Source organism: Chionomys nivalis, chromosome 7 (assembly GCF_950005125.1).
Source record: "Chionomys nivalis chromosome 7, mChiNiv1.1, whole genome shotgun sequence".
Classification (NCBI taxonomy): domain Eukaryota; kingdom Metazoa; phylum Chordata; class Mammalia; order Rodentia; family Cricetidae; genus Chionomys; species Chionomys nivalis.
In genome coordinates this window covers 15,921,714-15,937,003 of record NC_080092.1, presented here as the reverse complement: position 1 = coordinate 15,937,003, position 15,290 = coordinate 15,921,714, and the positions used below count along the sequence as shown (strand labels likewise).

General features: G+C 46.7%; 1 protein-coding gene across 1 annotated transcript; it reads left to right on the top strand.

Moving 5' to 3' along the window:
• Positions 1–493: 493 nt before the first annotated feature.
• On the top strand, positions 494–14,442 carry Efcab9 (EF-hand calcium binding domain 9). Its single transcript, XM_057776437.1, has 6 exons — positions 494–504; positions 1,617–1,708; positions 7,037–7,208; positions 12,168–12,316; positions 13,530–13,706; positions 14,251–14,442. Exons 3-6 carry the CDS (start codon positions 7,073–7,075, stop codon positions 14,440–14,442), a joined length of 654 nt encoding a protein of 217 aa, XP_057632420.1. The 5' UTR covers positions 494–504; positions 1,617–1,708; positions 7,037–7,072.
• Positions 14,443–15,290: the final 848 nt, after the last annotated feature.

The window sequence follows — 15,290 nt, the reverse complement described above, 5'->3', positions numbered from 1 at the left end:
CTCCACCTGCTCCGCGGCGCCCCGAGACCCCTCAATTGGCTGCGGGAGCTCCCGGTTCCGCCCGCGCCGCGGGGCACTCTGGAGACTGTAGTCCGCCGGATGGCCGGCCAGCGGGCCCGCTGCGCCTCCCGGAACCCCAAACCTTCGGGGTTCGGCTGGCGTCCTGTGATCGTCGTCGATGCCAAGCTGGTGCATCAGCGAGTAGAATGTGCCTACAGCGGACTGGCTCGCCCTTTTCCCGCGCGGGACGCCTGTGCTCTTCGCCCCGGGGATCACGCCCGTCCTTGGTGCTCCTCGCCCCAGGGTTCACGCAAGTCCCAGGGTCCCTTAACCCCGCTTCCTACGTGGGTCTCAAGCGCGGTGGTGCCTCCAAGCGCGCAGAAGTCAGAGCCCCGCGGCTGCGCGCCCCCCAATCAAGTTCTTTTCCTGCCCCCGCCAGCCACATTGGGTCAGGACTCAGGACAAGAAACCTAAGAGTCCCTTGAGGACCTATTAGGCTTCGTGGTAGGTTAGCAGATATATTCCTTATTAAGTAAAACTTTCTAGTTCTTTTATCAATAAAAAAAAAAAAGCCCCATTTGAGATAAAACCGGAGACATCTCGGGAACCGTCTTCCATCCTGGCGTCGGGACCCTCGTCGCTCTACCTTACCTGCCGGCAACCTGCATATTGCAGTGTCTTTCCCTGGTATCAGGACGTGGGTTCTAGAGCAGTTCTGCGGGCTGAGCAGCTGCAAGGCCTGCGATGGTGACCCTCCCCCTCTCCCCCCCGAACAAGTGAGTCTGACACTTGGGCACCCTCACCTCGAGAAAGCCTTTAGATTGCCACTCCCTTTCCTCGGGATTCTGTTCGAAAATATCCCTGGAGCCGCGCGCAAGCATCGAGTGTAGTTTCCCGTTAGGAAAGTCGCCTGGAGAGTGAATTCGATGCCCCAAGGATTCGTGCAAAGGGCGCCCTGAATAAAGGCTGCCCCAATTCCGACTGTTCCCGCCACTGAATGAGTGTGAGGAAATTTTATCATCAAAAGAAGGAAATGTCACGCAAAATTGCTTTTGTTAAGTCAGCCTGTGAACGAGCCAAAGGGTAGGTCTGTGTCACTGGGTTCAGTGGGACCCGCTGAAGTCTGTGTAGCTATACCGGGTAGGTAAAGGGTCAGAACGCGCTGACCAGTCCCGGGAGTTCCAGAAGAAAACAAAGTGAGAATAAAAATAGAACGGTCCTCAAGAAAATGTCATGATACTTGAAGGAAACCAGACCTAAAGAGTGCATGAGGTATGACGGCATTTATATGACCGCACCAGAAAAGGCAAAGCTGTGGAAAGCCGGCTAAGGGTTGGCTTCCAGACGTGGACTGGCTGGAAAGAGCCATGCAGAATCTCACAGGGGTGATGAAAATGACCGGAAACAGAACTATAGTGACAGTTCCGCAACTCAGGAAACTTGTCCCACGTCACTAGAGTGACTTTTATTTTTGTCAGGTGTTGGGGGGGTATGTAAATTATATATAAAAACGTAGCAATAAAAAGGAGGCTCAAGAGAGCCAAGTTACTTTGAAACTTATGTTAAATAGTGTTTCCTTCCCTTCTTCATCTGTCTCTGGCTACGGGGCCTCACAGTGACCTAGTGATGAATGAAGACAGATGGAGGGTTGTGCCCTTCCCCCGCCCTACTTTCTGGAACAACTTGAAATAGAAATTATTGGTTCCTGGTAAGTCTGATAAATAGTGCTTCAATGTGTATATCTCAATTAATGAGTCTGAGTTTTGCATAGTTTTGTTGCTTTTGTTTGTTTTTGAGACAGGGTTTCTCTGTGAGACAACCCTGGCTGTTCTGGAACTCACTTTGTAGACCAGGCTGGCCTTGAACTCAAGAGATCCACCTGCCTCTACCTCAAAAATGCTGGGGCTAAAGGTGTGTACCGCCACCACCCCGGCAAGTTTGCATAGTTTTTGCTGGTCCATGTCCTTTGCCATTTTTTGTCGTTTTGGGTTGGGGGTGTGAGCGATTTGTTTTGTTTTGTGTGAGACAGGGTCTCTCTATGTAGTCCTAGCTGTCCTGTAACTTGCTATAGAACAGACTGGCCTCAAACTCACAGAGATCCTCCTGTCTCTAACTCCCGAGTGCTGGGATTAAAGGTGTGTGCCACCACGCCCTACTATTTACACACTTTATAAAAAATCAGATTTCCTATGTTTTTTGTTCTAGGAATTTTATTATTTATTTCTGTGTGCATTTGTGGTTATGTGTGTACATGCAAGCATGTGTATATGTGAGAGTGTGCAAGGGTATGTATACATATGTGGAGGCCAGAGGACACTTTCAAGAGTTGGTTCTCGCCGGGCGGTGGTGGCGCACGCCTTTAATCCCAGCACTTGGGAGGCAAAGGCAGGCGGATCTCTGTGAGTTCGAGACCAGCCTGGTCTACAAGAGCTAGTTCCAGGACAGGCTCCAAAAACCACAGAGAAACCCTGTCTCGAAAAACAAAAAAAAAAAAAGCTAAGAGTTGGTTCTCAGGGCTGGAGAAATGTCTCTACAATTAAGAGCGCTGACTGCTCTTCCAGAGGACCCAGGTAAATTCCCAGCACCCACATGGCAGCTAACAGCTGTCTGTAACTCCAAGATCTGACATCCTCACACAGACATATACGCAGGTAAGGACACCAATGCAAATAAAATAAAAATAAATAGATTATTAGGAAAAATAAAAATAGATTTTTAAAGGCATTTAAGTTGTATTTATTTATTATGTATGCAGTATTCTGCCTGCATGTATCCCTGCAGGCCAGAAGAGGGCACCAAATCTCACTGCAGATGGTTGTGAGCCACCATGTAGTTGCTGGGAATTGAACTCAGGACCTTTGGAAGAAGAGCAGGCAAAGCTCTTAACCACTGAGTCATCTCTCCAGCCCTAAAAAGATTTAAAAAAAAAATCGGTTCTCTCCTTCCACCATGTGGGTCCTGAGGATTTTTTTTTTTTTTTTTTTTTTTTTTTGGTTTTTCGAGACAGGGTTTCTCTGTGGTTTTGGAGCCTGTCCTGGAACTAGCTCTTGTAGACCAGGCTGGTCTCGAACTCACAGAGATCCGCCTGCCTCTGCCTCCCAAGTGCTGGGATTAAAGGCGTGCGCCACCACCGCCCGGCTGTGGGTCCTGAGGATTAACTCAGGTCCTCAGCAGCCCTCCCCAGGCCCCACTATCTCATTGTACCTGAATTTTTAAAAATACTATCTTGTTGGGTTTAGATCTTGAAAATGTTTCTTCTCAACCTTTCATCCTTATGTTAACTTTGCTCCTGGTATCTTCTTTTTTTTTTTTTTTTTTTTTTGGATTTTTTGAGACAGGGTTTCTCCGTAGCTTTTTGTTTCCTATCCTGGAACTAGCTCTTCTAGACCAGGCTGGACTCGAACTCATAGAGATCCGCCTGCCTCTGCCTCCCAAGTGCTGGGATTAAAGGCGTGCGCCACCACCGCCCGGCTGCTCCTGGTATCTTCTGTGGAGCAAGTATGAATAATATTGATATAATGAAATCTGCTTTTATCTTCATGTATGGGTATTTCCCTGCCACAGAGGACTGAGCCCTGGACCTTGTACATAGGAAATATCTCTGACAGAACTATACCACCAGGTGGCCTATATTTTTTTAAATTGGAAAAAAATCAACTTAAGGGACTGGAGAGATGGCTCAGAGGTTAAGAACACTGACTCCCCTTCCAGAGGACCCAGGTTCAGTTCCCAGCACCCACACGGCAGTGCAGGCATCTGGTACTCCTGTTCCATGTGCTGACACCCTCTTCTGGCCTTCCTAGGCATACATGCAGGCAAAACACTCAAAACATCAATTTAGGCCAGACATGGTGGTGCATACCCTTAATCCCAGCATTTAAAAGGCAGGGGCAGGCGGATCTCTGTGAGTCTGAGGCTATTCTGGTCTACAGATCAAGTGCCAGAACAGGCTCCAAAGCTAAACAGTGAAACCCTATCTTAAAAAGTCAAAAACCAAACCAAACCAAAATAACAACAAAACAGGGCCGTGGTGGCACATGCCTGTGGGGCAGAGGCAGGCAGGTATCTGTTAGTTCGAGGTCAGCCTAGTCTACAGAGTGAGTTCCAGGACAGCCAGAGCTGTTACACAAAGAAACCTTGTCTTGAAGAGAAACAACAAACAAAAAACAAGAATCAAGTTTATTGAGATTTAATCTACATTAAATAGAAAGGCAGGCACCTCGTAAGGCTGACACAGTCCGGGCAAAGAACATCTCCATTGCCTCTTTAGGCAATTCTCATCCCACTCCTTTCAAACTTTTTTTCCAGTGCTGGAGATTAAACCCAGGCCCTCGTGCATACCAGGCAAGTGCCTCATACACTGGCCACACACTGACCTGGGTTTAGCTTCTTTGAACCCAGCATGTTTCCAAGATTCATCATGTTGGATGTATTCATGGCTCATTCATCTTCATTGTCGGGTAGTATTGCACTGTCTGGATAGACCATCGTCATAAATACATTCAACTGAGAGGGACAGTGGGTGTTGGGTTCTACCCATCTGGTTATTATTAATAAAGCTGACACAAACACGTGGTGTTAGAGTCTGCATGGAAATGATGGCGCTCAGGACATATGACCTCAAAATATGTCGCTTTGTCGACCTTCATTCAGCGGATCCCTTCCCCGTCCTTGAAGGGAAGGATAAAGGCTTTAATAGGATGTTTAAAAGGATAAAGGCTGAGAATCGACTCAACTGATCCCTTACAGTCATCGGGTAATCCTCTCTGTCCTCCAGCCACACTCCCTACAAATGAGTTTCCATTCTTCACTAAGTCTTAACATCACACAAGTGCACCTATATCTTTGAGTCTGTGTTTCCTTATGAACACGCTCATCCACAGACAACAAGTAGTCATGATGGTGCTCTCCTGTAATCCCAGCATCCAGGAAGCAAAGCCACACAGTGAGCTCCAGGCAGCCTGAGGCGCAGCAAAACCCTGTCGCAAGAAACAAAAAATATAGCTGAGTGGTGGTGGCGCACGCCTTTAATTCCAGCACTCAGGAGGCAGAGGCAGGCAGATCTCTGTGAGTTCAAGGCCAGCCTACAGAGTTCCAGGACAGTCAGGGCTACATCTTGTCTCAAAAATCAAACAGCCGGGCCGGGCGTTGGTGGCGCACGCCTTTAATCCCAGCACTCGGGAGGCAGTTGCAGGTGGATCTCTGTGAGTTCGAGGCCAGCCTGGTCTACAAAGGGAGTTCCAGGACAGGTTCCAAAGCCACAGAGAAACCCTGTCTCGAAAAAAACAAAAAAAACAAACAAAAAAAAAATCAAACAGCCGAGTGGTGGTGATGCATGCCTTTAATTCCAGCACTCAGGAGGCAGAGGCAGGTGGGATTTCTGTGAATTCGAGGCCAGCCTGATTTAATCTGCCTTTGATTTTACTAAATGTGTGGGAGTTTTTGCCACACCAGACAGTTTTCTGCAGACACCCCAGGGGTGTACACAAGTCACTTTAATTCTGACACTGGGGATTAGCATAGACCCCACAGTTTAAGGGATCCATCCCACAAGCCTGCTTCACCCTTGGCACACTCCAGTCATAAGTTCAGGGTGTCTTCTGGATTTTTAACCAACCAGTGATAATCAGAGGTTCCCATGATCTAGAAGGTTAGATAGAACTGCGTGTATGCACACATATATATGTCCATCACACATACAGGTATAGCAATGAATATATGTTTGCACACAGACCGATAACCAAATATAGAGTTTTGCGATCTGGCGCATATACACATTCACACAAAAACCAATACAATTTTAAAAACACAAATTGTAAGAAAAAAACACAGGTTTTAGACCTGAAATGATTTCTGAAGCATGATACATGATGCATAGATCTGGGGTTCTTGATTGGAGCAGCTCTTCAGACTTCTAAGAGACAATCAGTTGACATGGTATTTGAGGCTGTTGGATGGCTATCCTCCAGCAGGATAACTTTGAAGACTCATGTTTTTTAAAATATATACTCAAATATTTGCACATTAGCTGTTTTGTCTGAGACTTGCTTCCAAATAACCCAGGAACTGTGATGGAGCAGAATGAATATGGATGAGCTGGGACTGGTCTGAACTGTGGATGGACCTGAGTGACGACCCATGAAGCTTGAGCCTACTAATCTGTTCCCCTTTGGATAGGCCTGAAATAGTCCATCATAGAAGAGAGAAGAAAACAGCGGTGATGGTGTTAGTCAGGCATCCTGCTTTGACTTCTGGCCCGCTAAGTTTTGGTCTTTTAAAAACTCCTTCTTGGTTGGGCATTGGTGACACACGCATTTAATTCCAGCACTCAGGAAGCAGAGGCAGGCAGATCTTTATGAGTTCGAGGCCAGCCTGGTCTACAGCGTGAGTTCCAGGACAGTCAAAGCCACACAGAGAAACCTTGTCTTTGAAAAACAAAAAACAACAGGCAAACAAACAAAAAACTCCTTAGCCAGGCAGTGGTGGTATGTGCCTTTAATCCCAGCATCTGGGTGGCAGAGGCAAGCAGATCTTGTGAGTTCAAGGTCATCCTGATCTACAAAGTGAACACCAGGTGGGCTAGGATGTTGATAGTAAAGACAATCTCTATCTCTCTTCATATAATATATATATACATATACACACATACACATATATGTGTGTATGTATGTATAACAAGTATACCACTATACATATACATATATATGTATATTATATAACCTAAACATTTATGTGGACACGAATCCCTTCCCTTTGGCTTTACATGAGTATATTTGTTCGAGGCTCTTTCAGTACTCTAGTGTGTGCTTCCATTTCCTTTCCTAACACGTACATATTGTCTAGGGTGGCTCTGAGAGCCGTTTTGGCCCTGGGCTCGGTGGCCCCTAGAGGTCAGCCAGGAAACACCCACGTCAAAGGCAGAGAACTGTGAGAAGCCATTTCATTCCTCCCATTGTCTCCTCTAGGCATGTCGGGTCATCTCGGGGAACCTGTCCAACATTCTAGTTCTGAGGCGGAACTCTCTGTTCCGCGTCAGGTCGCCGGAGCCTCCCTCTGGCTGAAAGCTGCCGAGATGAAAGTGAAGCAAGGGTCTTTTCTGTGGTACCTTTACCTGGACAAAATCTACTGCTTGTTGTCTTTGAGAAATGTGAAGGCCTTGATGGAGTATTTTCACCTTCTGGACGCACACCGAAGGAACACTTTGAATGGTCAGTTCTTTCCCATACAGAACCCCAAACTATCTCCTTAACATTTATTTCATCTTGTCAAGGAAGCCCGGAGTGAACCTGCTAACAGTTAAGACTGACGGCAGTTCAGTGCAGAGGATGAAACCACAGGTTCTGGTTCTACCCACAATTCCTTGGTGGTTTGATGAGCACGTTGTCTCCTACTTGAGGCTCAGTTTCTTCTTCTACCTTCTCATGTCTCTCCCACCCCTGTGCCATCCCCCTCCTCCCACAGGGTCCTTTCCCACCCCTGTGCCATCCCCTCTCCTCCCCACAGGGTCCTCTCCCACCCCTGTGCCATCTCCTCTCCTCCCCACAGGGTCCTCTCCCACCCGTCATCCCCCTCCTCCCCACAGGGTCCTCTCCCACCCCTGTGCCATCTCCTCTCCTCCCCACAGGGTCCTCTCCCACCCGTCATCCCCCTCCTCCCCACAGGATCCTCTCCCACATTCAGGTCATTTTGTTGTGTTTTGAGACTCACTGGTTTTAAGCAGGGTTGTCTGTGTCTATGTTTGTGAGTTACCAAAAATGTCCATTAGCTCTGTTACTGAGACCACACGCTAATAGAAGGCCAGGTTAAACAGCCTGGGTTCTTTTTAAACCTCATTATAAATAAGACTTTCAACGAATCCAACCATCGCTCTTACCTCACAGAGGAAAATGTCACAGCGGAGTAAAAACACTCTTTTTTTTTCTTTTTTTTTTTTGAGACAGGTCTCTCTACCTCTGCCTCCTGAATGCTGAGGTTAAAGGTGTGCACTTAAATTCTTGTCTTAAAAAACAAATGAACAGCTGGGTGGTGGTGGTGCACACCTTTAATCCCAGCACTTGGGAGGCAGAGGCATAGGATCTCTGTGAGTTCGAGGCCAGCCTGGTCTACAAAAGCTAGTTCCAGGACAGGCTCCAAAGCAACACAGAAAAACCTTATCTCAAAAAAAAAAAAAAAAAAAAAAAAAGAACAGTAATGGGGGCGGCCGTAGCTCAGCAGTAGACATTTTTAGCCTGGACTCAGGTCCCGGCACCGGAAAGAATGAAAGCAAACAGCGACGTGAAGACCCTCCTTTTCTACAGTGTCATGCCGCGCTTTCCTCTGTGCGTGCAGATTGGCATGAAATGCGATACCGTTCCTCCCTGGCCCAGATAAGACAGCTGTAGGGCACCAAGCTGTCCCTCAGAAAGCTAAGCCACACTGTCTCCCTGGGACATTTGTGGAAAGAGTCTCATCTCTCTGGCAACCAAATAATCCCCCAGCGACACAGTACCCGCGAGGTCCGAGCCTGCTCTCTGATCATCAAGGGTAGGGACACTGCCCTGAAAGGGGGGCTGTACAGCCTGACGGTTTGCTTACTGGAAGAACAACTGTAAGCCTCGGGGACCTGGGTGACCGACCAAAGTCATCTTGTTGCAGACAGCATTGATTCCATAGCTACAATGTCCCGCAGGACACTCTGTCATCACTGTGTGGATATAGGGTGTTGCTCTGAGTGTTCACACCTGGTGGAGCACACAGAAGAGTCCGCCAAGTGGTCAACAGGGCCAAAGTCAAGCCGGGCGGTGGTGGCTAATCCCAGCACTCGGGAGGCAGAGGCAGGTGGATCTCTGTGAGTTCGAGGCCAGCCTGGTCTAGAAAAGCTAGTTCCAGGACAGGAACCAAAAGCTACGGAGAAACCCTGTCTCGAAAATCAAAAAAAAAAAAAACCAAACAGGACCAAAGTCCGCATTGTTACCATAGGCGCATTGGGCTCCTGGCTGCTTCCTGCTGGGATTCCAAATAACACCGATGAAGGTTTTTTGCTTTTTTTTTTTTTTAAAAAAGATTTATTTATTTATTTATTATGTATACAATATTCTGTCTGCGTGTTTGCCTGCACAGCAAAAGAGGGCACCAGATCTCATTACAGATGGTTGCGAGCCATCATGTGGTTGCTGGGAATTGAACTCAGTACCTCTGGAAGAGCAGCCAGTGCTCTGAGCCATCTCTCCAGCCCGACCAAGTGTTTTATATACTCAGTGGAGCCCAGAGATAGTTTTTTCTTTTTTAAAGATTTTATTTATTTATTATATATATAGTGTTCTGCCTCCATGTATGCCTGCACGCCAGAAGAGGGCACCAGATCTCATTACAGATGGTTGTGATCCACCATATGGTTGCTGGGAATTGAACTCAGGACCTCTGGTAGAGCAGCCAGTGCTCTTAACTGCTGAGCCATCTCTCCAGCCCCAGTTTTTTTCTTTAAAACATTTCAAAAATTTTATGTGTTGGGGTTGGACAGATAGCTTAGTGGTTAAGAGTATTGACTGTTCTTCCAGAAGAACTGAGTTCAATTCCCAGCACCCACATGACAGTTCAGATTTGTCTGTAATTCCAAGATCTGACATCCTCACACAGATATACATGCAGGCAAAACACCAATGCACATAAAATAAAAATAATTAAAACAATATTTTATGTGTATGTTTGGCTGCATGTATGCCTGGTACCCATGGAGACCAAAAAAGAACATCAGACCCTCTGGAACTGAAGTTATAACAATTGTGAGCCACCATGTGGGTGCTGGGAATTGAACTTGGATCCTCTGAAAGAGCAGCCTTAACTCTTAACCCTTAACTTCTGAGTCATCTTTCCAGCCCATTTGTGTTTTGAGACAGAGTCTGACTCCGTAGAAAAAGCTGGGCTTGCACTGGCATCGATCCTTCTGCCTCAGTCTCATGAGTGCTGAGATTACTGGCATGAGCTGCCACACCCAAATCTGGAGATAGTTTTGGTAATCTAGAGGCAAAGGGGAAGCTGGGCAGGATGGCTGCAAATCTGAGTCCAACGGGGTCTTCTACATAGAATTCCAGGCCAGCCATCAGTGAGATCCCATATCAACAGCAAAACAAAAGCAACCAACCAACCAACCAAACAATAGAGGGGAAACCACACATAAGATCACACTTGAAAATCCCATAGCTAGATCTTTTTCTTCCTTTCACTCTTTTTTCTCCCTCCCCTTTCCTTCCTTCCTTCCTCTCTCTCTCTCTCTCTCTCTCTCTCTCTCTCTCTCTCTCTCTCTCTCTCTCTCTCTCTCTCCCCTCCTTTCTTTTGTTATCTTATTTTTTTGAGACAGGGTTTCTCCATGTCCCTGGCTGTCCTGGAACTGGATTGGTAGACCAGGCTGGCCTCACACTCAGAGATCTGCCTGTCTCTGACTCCCAAGTTCTGGGATTAAAGGTTTGCACCACTACTGTCGTGCTTAATTGTCATGTAAAATTTCAATTTTGCTTCTGGAACAACCGAAATAACAGAAATGCCACTGCAGACACATTATAAAAGAAAAAACAGAAATAAATGTGGGTGCAGGTGTGTGCTCCTGTGTCTGCCATTCATGGTACCAATAGGCTATGTTTTAACTGGAAAGAGAAAAGGGCTTATTTGATTTACATTCCCGGGTCACAAGCCATCACTGCGCTGCTCCCGCCTTCCTCTGGCTGTAATGGCTGGTAAGTGGGCTGACAAGAACCTTCCTGTTCTCTAAGTTACAGTACTTTCCCTGGATGTTTCTGCTTCAAATATGGGTTAACGAATGCACAATAGATGTGGCTTCATAGTAATAAGTGCACAGCTGCCATCAGGCTGGCCCACACATGAGCCCCAACCCTGCTACCCAAAAGTGACCAGCAGCAGCCATATCCCACCAGAGCTGGGAGCAATGTGGAATCTGTCCTAGGCCGCATTTCCTGGAACAGGAGCTGCAGTTTGACGAGATCACTAAGGAGCTAATGTGCTGGCCATGGCCGTGGGGGTGGGCTACCACTTTCCTGTCGGGGTCTCAGGGTTTGCTGAGATGTGCCATTCAAGAAGTGCTCCACATGGGTAAGGCTCCCTCCCTCCACAGTCAGAGAAAGCCTTTGCTCTGAGTAAGCATGAAAACTCTAGGGACTCTCATAGGAGAGGGATGATTTTTAAACTAACTATTCTGATGAAAGGAATCATGGGAAAGGCTGAGGAGAACATCGGGATCTTTGAAAAAAAATATTTTAGGGCTGGAGAGATGGCTCAGTGGTTAAGAGCATTGCCTGCTCTTCCAAAGGTCCTGAGTTCAATTCCCAGCAACCACATGGTGGCTCACAACCATCTGCAATGAGGTTTGGTGCCCTCTTCTGGCCTGCAGGCATACAGACAGAAAAAAATATTTTATGTGGGTATGTGTATGTGCATGGTGCGTGTGTGTGTGTGTGTGTGAATGTGAGTGCGCACGCACATGGGAAAGTCAAAGGGAGTTCATTCTGTCCTTATACTTTTATATAGGTTCTGGGGATCAAACTCAGGTCTCCAGGCTTACATAAAAAATGTCTTTACTGACAGCCATATCTCCCACCCACATGTTAACATTCTTTTTTAAAAAGATTTTATTTATTATGTACACAGTGTTCTGCTTGCACGTTTGCCTGCAGGCCAGAAGAGGGCACCAGATCTCATTACAGATGGTTGTGAGCTACCATGTGGTTGCTGGGAACTAAACTCAGGACCTCTGGAAGAGCAGCCAGTGCTCTTAACCTCTGAGCCATCTCTCCAGCCCAACATCTTCAACATAGCAAAAATGAAGCTGTCCTTCCTCAAACAAAGAGCACCTCTTTATCAGCAGCTTGTCGGTTGCTGGCGATGTGTGCAAAATCGTCCGTAACTGGGGTCAGGAGCCAAGCACTGACCACCACATTGTCTGGGCATGGATGACAAATGACCATGCAGCTTTCATGACTTGGCATCTGCTTCTCCACAGCAAGGGCAATTAAACCCTTGTGGAATTGTGGAAGGTTCAGTGTGAAGCCAGAAACAAAATATTGTCATTCTCCTTCCAGCACTGTAAGCTTCTGGCACTTCTGCATTTTTTATGTGGCTCTTGGTTTAGCATTTTGGGACTGTTCTAGAACAACCCATCTGGTCCTCTCTTCCCCCAGATGTGTTATTTTTTCATTTCCTCCGCCACGTGACTAACATGAAAATCACACATATCAAGATGATATTCGACATGCTGGACTGGACGGCTATGGGAGAGATTGGTTTTGACCAGTTCTATGTGTTGGTTTGTATTGTGCTGTCACATCAGGTGAGTACCAGGGTTGGGGGTGGGGCAGAGAGGGCTGCTGTTCCCAGTCTTGATAAAGTTGACATTGAAGTGAGAGCACGAGGGACCACTTTTCTGTCACTACAAATGGACGGATGGAAAAGAAATGTGAACTTCATTTTTGGTTCCTGAATCAACCTGGGCATTCTAGCACCACCCCAGCCTCTCTCTGAAGCTGTCACACATCTCCAGTCCTCCCACGTTGCCCCTGCCCACATGCTCACCTTTTCTTGGCCTGTCTGTCCTCCAACCCAAGTACCTCACTCATTCCTGCCCTGATCCCTGGGTTCAGACTTTTCTGTGGAGGCCAAAAGAAAGGGAAGGGGGGTGTTGTTCTCTGGGCCACACCCTCGCCATCAAACACCAGTCATGCATTTGCTAGCTTCTGCTGAGGAAACAGACCTTGTGTGAACACCAAGGTCAAAACTTCCCGAGAGCATCAGCACACGGCCGCAGCCAGGGTTGTTCGTGAAGCAGAACTGACACCACAGAAGGTTCCCTTGAACATGGGGACTCCTGTGGGCCTTGTCCATCTTCACAGTCCTTTCCCAAGTTTGGTGTTTGCTTTTTGCTTTAATCTCTCTAGGGAATGACTGGTAACTATGTAATTTTTTTTTTTTTTTGAGACAGGGTTTCTTTGTGTAGCTTTGGAGCCTGTCCTGGCACTAGCTCTTGTAGACCAGGCTGGCCTTGAACTCATGGAGATCTACCTGCCTCTGCCTCCTGAGTGCTGAGATTAAAGGCGTGTGCCGCCACCACCTGGCTTATCTTTTTTTAAAACATTATTATGGCCAGGCGGTGGTGGCGCACGCCTTTAATCCCAGCACTCGGGAGGCAGAGGCAGGCAGATCTCTGTGAGTTCGAGACCAGCCTGGTCTACAAGAGCTAGTTCCAGGACAGGCTCCAAAACCACAGAGAAACCCTGTCTCGAAAAACAAAACAAAAAAATTATTATGTATATAATGTTCTACCTACATGTATGCTGCAGGCCAGAAGAGGGCACTGGATCTCATTATAGATGGTTGTGAGCCACCATGTGGTTGCTAGGAATTGAACTAAATTGAACTCAGGACCTCTGGAAGAGCAGTCAATGCTCTTAAACTTTTTGAGTTCTCTTCACTCCCCAGCTATATAAATCTTAGTGTAACACCATACAGGGTAGCACCAATATTCTTACACATTTCTCTCCAAATAGAGCCATCTGGAAGATCAGTTCATGTACCGCCATTCCCGGCCAGTTTTTGACTTGCTCGACTTGAAAGGAGAGTTGAAAATAGATGGGTCCGATTTTGAAATGTACAGATTTCTCTTCAATATTAAAAAGCAGGAACTCCGGGAGCTTTTCCATGACTTTGACATCACAGGTGACCGAGTAAGTGCAGATTTAAGAATCATGGGGCAGAGGGCCATGTCCTGTACCGCTGGTAGGGATGGTGTGGAGGAGGCTGGCAGCAGACTGGGAAAACAACTGAGACATGTGGCCCCGGCAGAGACAGGACCAGCTGTCACATCATGTGGTGCAGACACACAACTATGGAGGCTGCAAGGAGGCAGACTAAGGTGGGGATAACATGGGGGTCAAGAGAAGTGTTTACAGATTTGAATACACAGAAAGGAAGAAACTCTATGATAGAAACAAGTGAGAAAAATCCTGAAAAAGCTCCAGGGAGGATGGCAAGTTATGCCTGTGTAAAGGAAAGCAGGTGACCACAGTGGGAGGATGACATGGGAACGTGACAAGGTGACCCTGTTCCCACGATGGCCTGCAACGGACATCACTGTTCCTGGGTACTAGGCCCCCAGCCAGCCTGTAACTAACTCCTATGCCTCTAAGTTTCCAAGATTCTAGAGTAACACACGATTACCACCTTGCTAAACTTCTTTATAATTTTTTTCTCTCCCTCCCCTAATAAAAGTTGCTTAATTACAAGGAATTTAAGCTGTACACAATCTTCTGCACTGAAAAATCCATTGACAGGAAGAAAAGGAGGAAACAGAGAGAGGAAGAGAGAGAGCGAGAGAAAGGGAAAGATAAAGACAAGTATTATCAGCATCTAAAGAAGATGTATTCGACTGGGTTGAACCAGAGGAGTCGAAGTATCCTTTGATACAGAAGTGAGCATGACTAATTAACATGGCAACAATGAAGAATACCAAAATACACATCTTTATTTTGTGTATGTCTGTATTGTTCATTTATTTATTTATTCATCGAGACAGGGTCTCACATTGTAGACCTAGCTGGCCTATAACTGGCTATGTAGACCAGGCTGGCCTCAAACTCACAGAGATCTTGCCTCCTGAGTGCTAGGATTTAATTTAGGTTTGCACCATTCATACCCAGTGTCTTTTAATTTGAGACAGGGTCTCATGTAGCCCAGACTGGTCTCAAACCTACTATATAGTTGAAGATGACTTTGAGCTTCTAATCCTCCTACCTCTATCTTCCAAGTGCTGGGATTACAGGTATGTTTCTGCTTTTTTGTTTTGTTTTCTGAGACAAAGTTTCTCTGTAGCTTTGGACCCTATCCTGGAACTTGCTCTGTAGACAAGGCTGGCCTCAAACTATTCAGAGAGATCTGCCTGCCTCTGCCTCCCAAGTGCTGGGATTAAAAGGTACGTGCGACCACGGCCCGGCTGGGTGTGTGCTACTATGCCCAGCTATCAAAACTTTTTTTTTTTTTGGTTTCTTGAGACAGGGTTTTGCTGTAGTTCTAGAGCCTGTCCTGGAACTAGCTCTTGTAGACCAGTCTGGCATCAAACTCACAGAGATCCACCTGCCTCTGTCTCCCAAGTGCTGGAATTAAAGGCGTGCTTTCAAAACAGTTTCTATACCTGAGCTACACGTCTATGCCTGAGCAGCCATTCTATCCATGTGGTCCAGTTTTGTTTCTGCCATGCTCATATATCTAATGATATCTGAGCAGCTGAAGAGGTAACCCTTTCCACGGTTCAA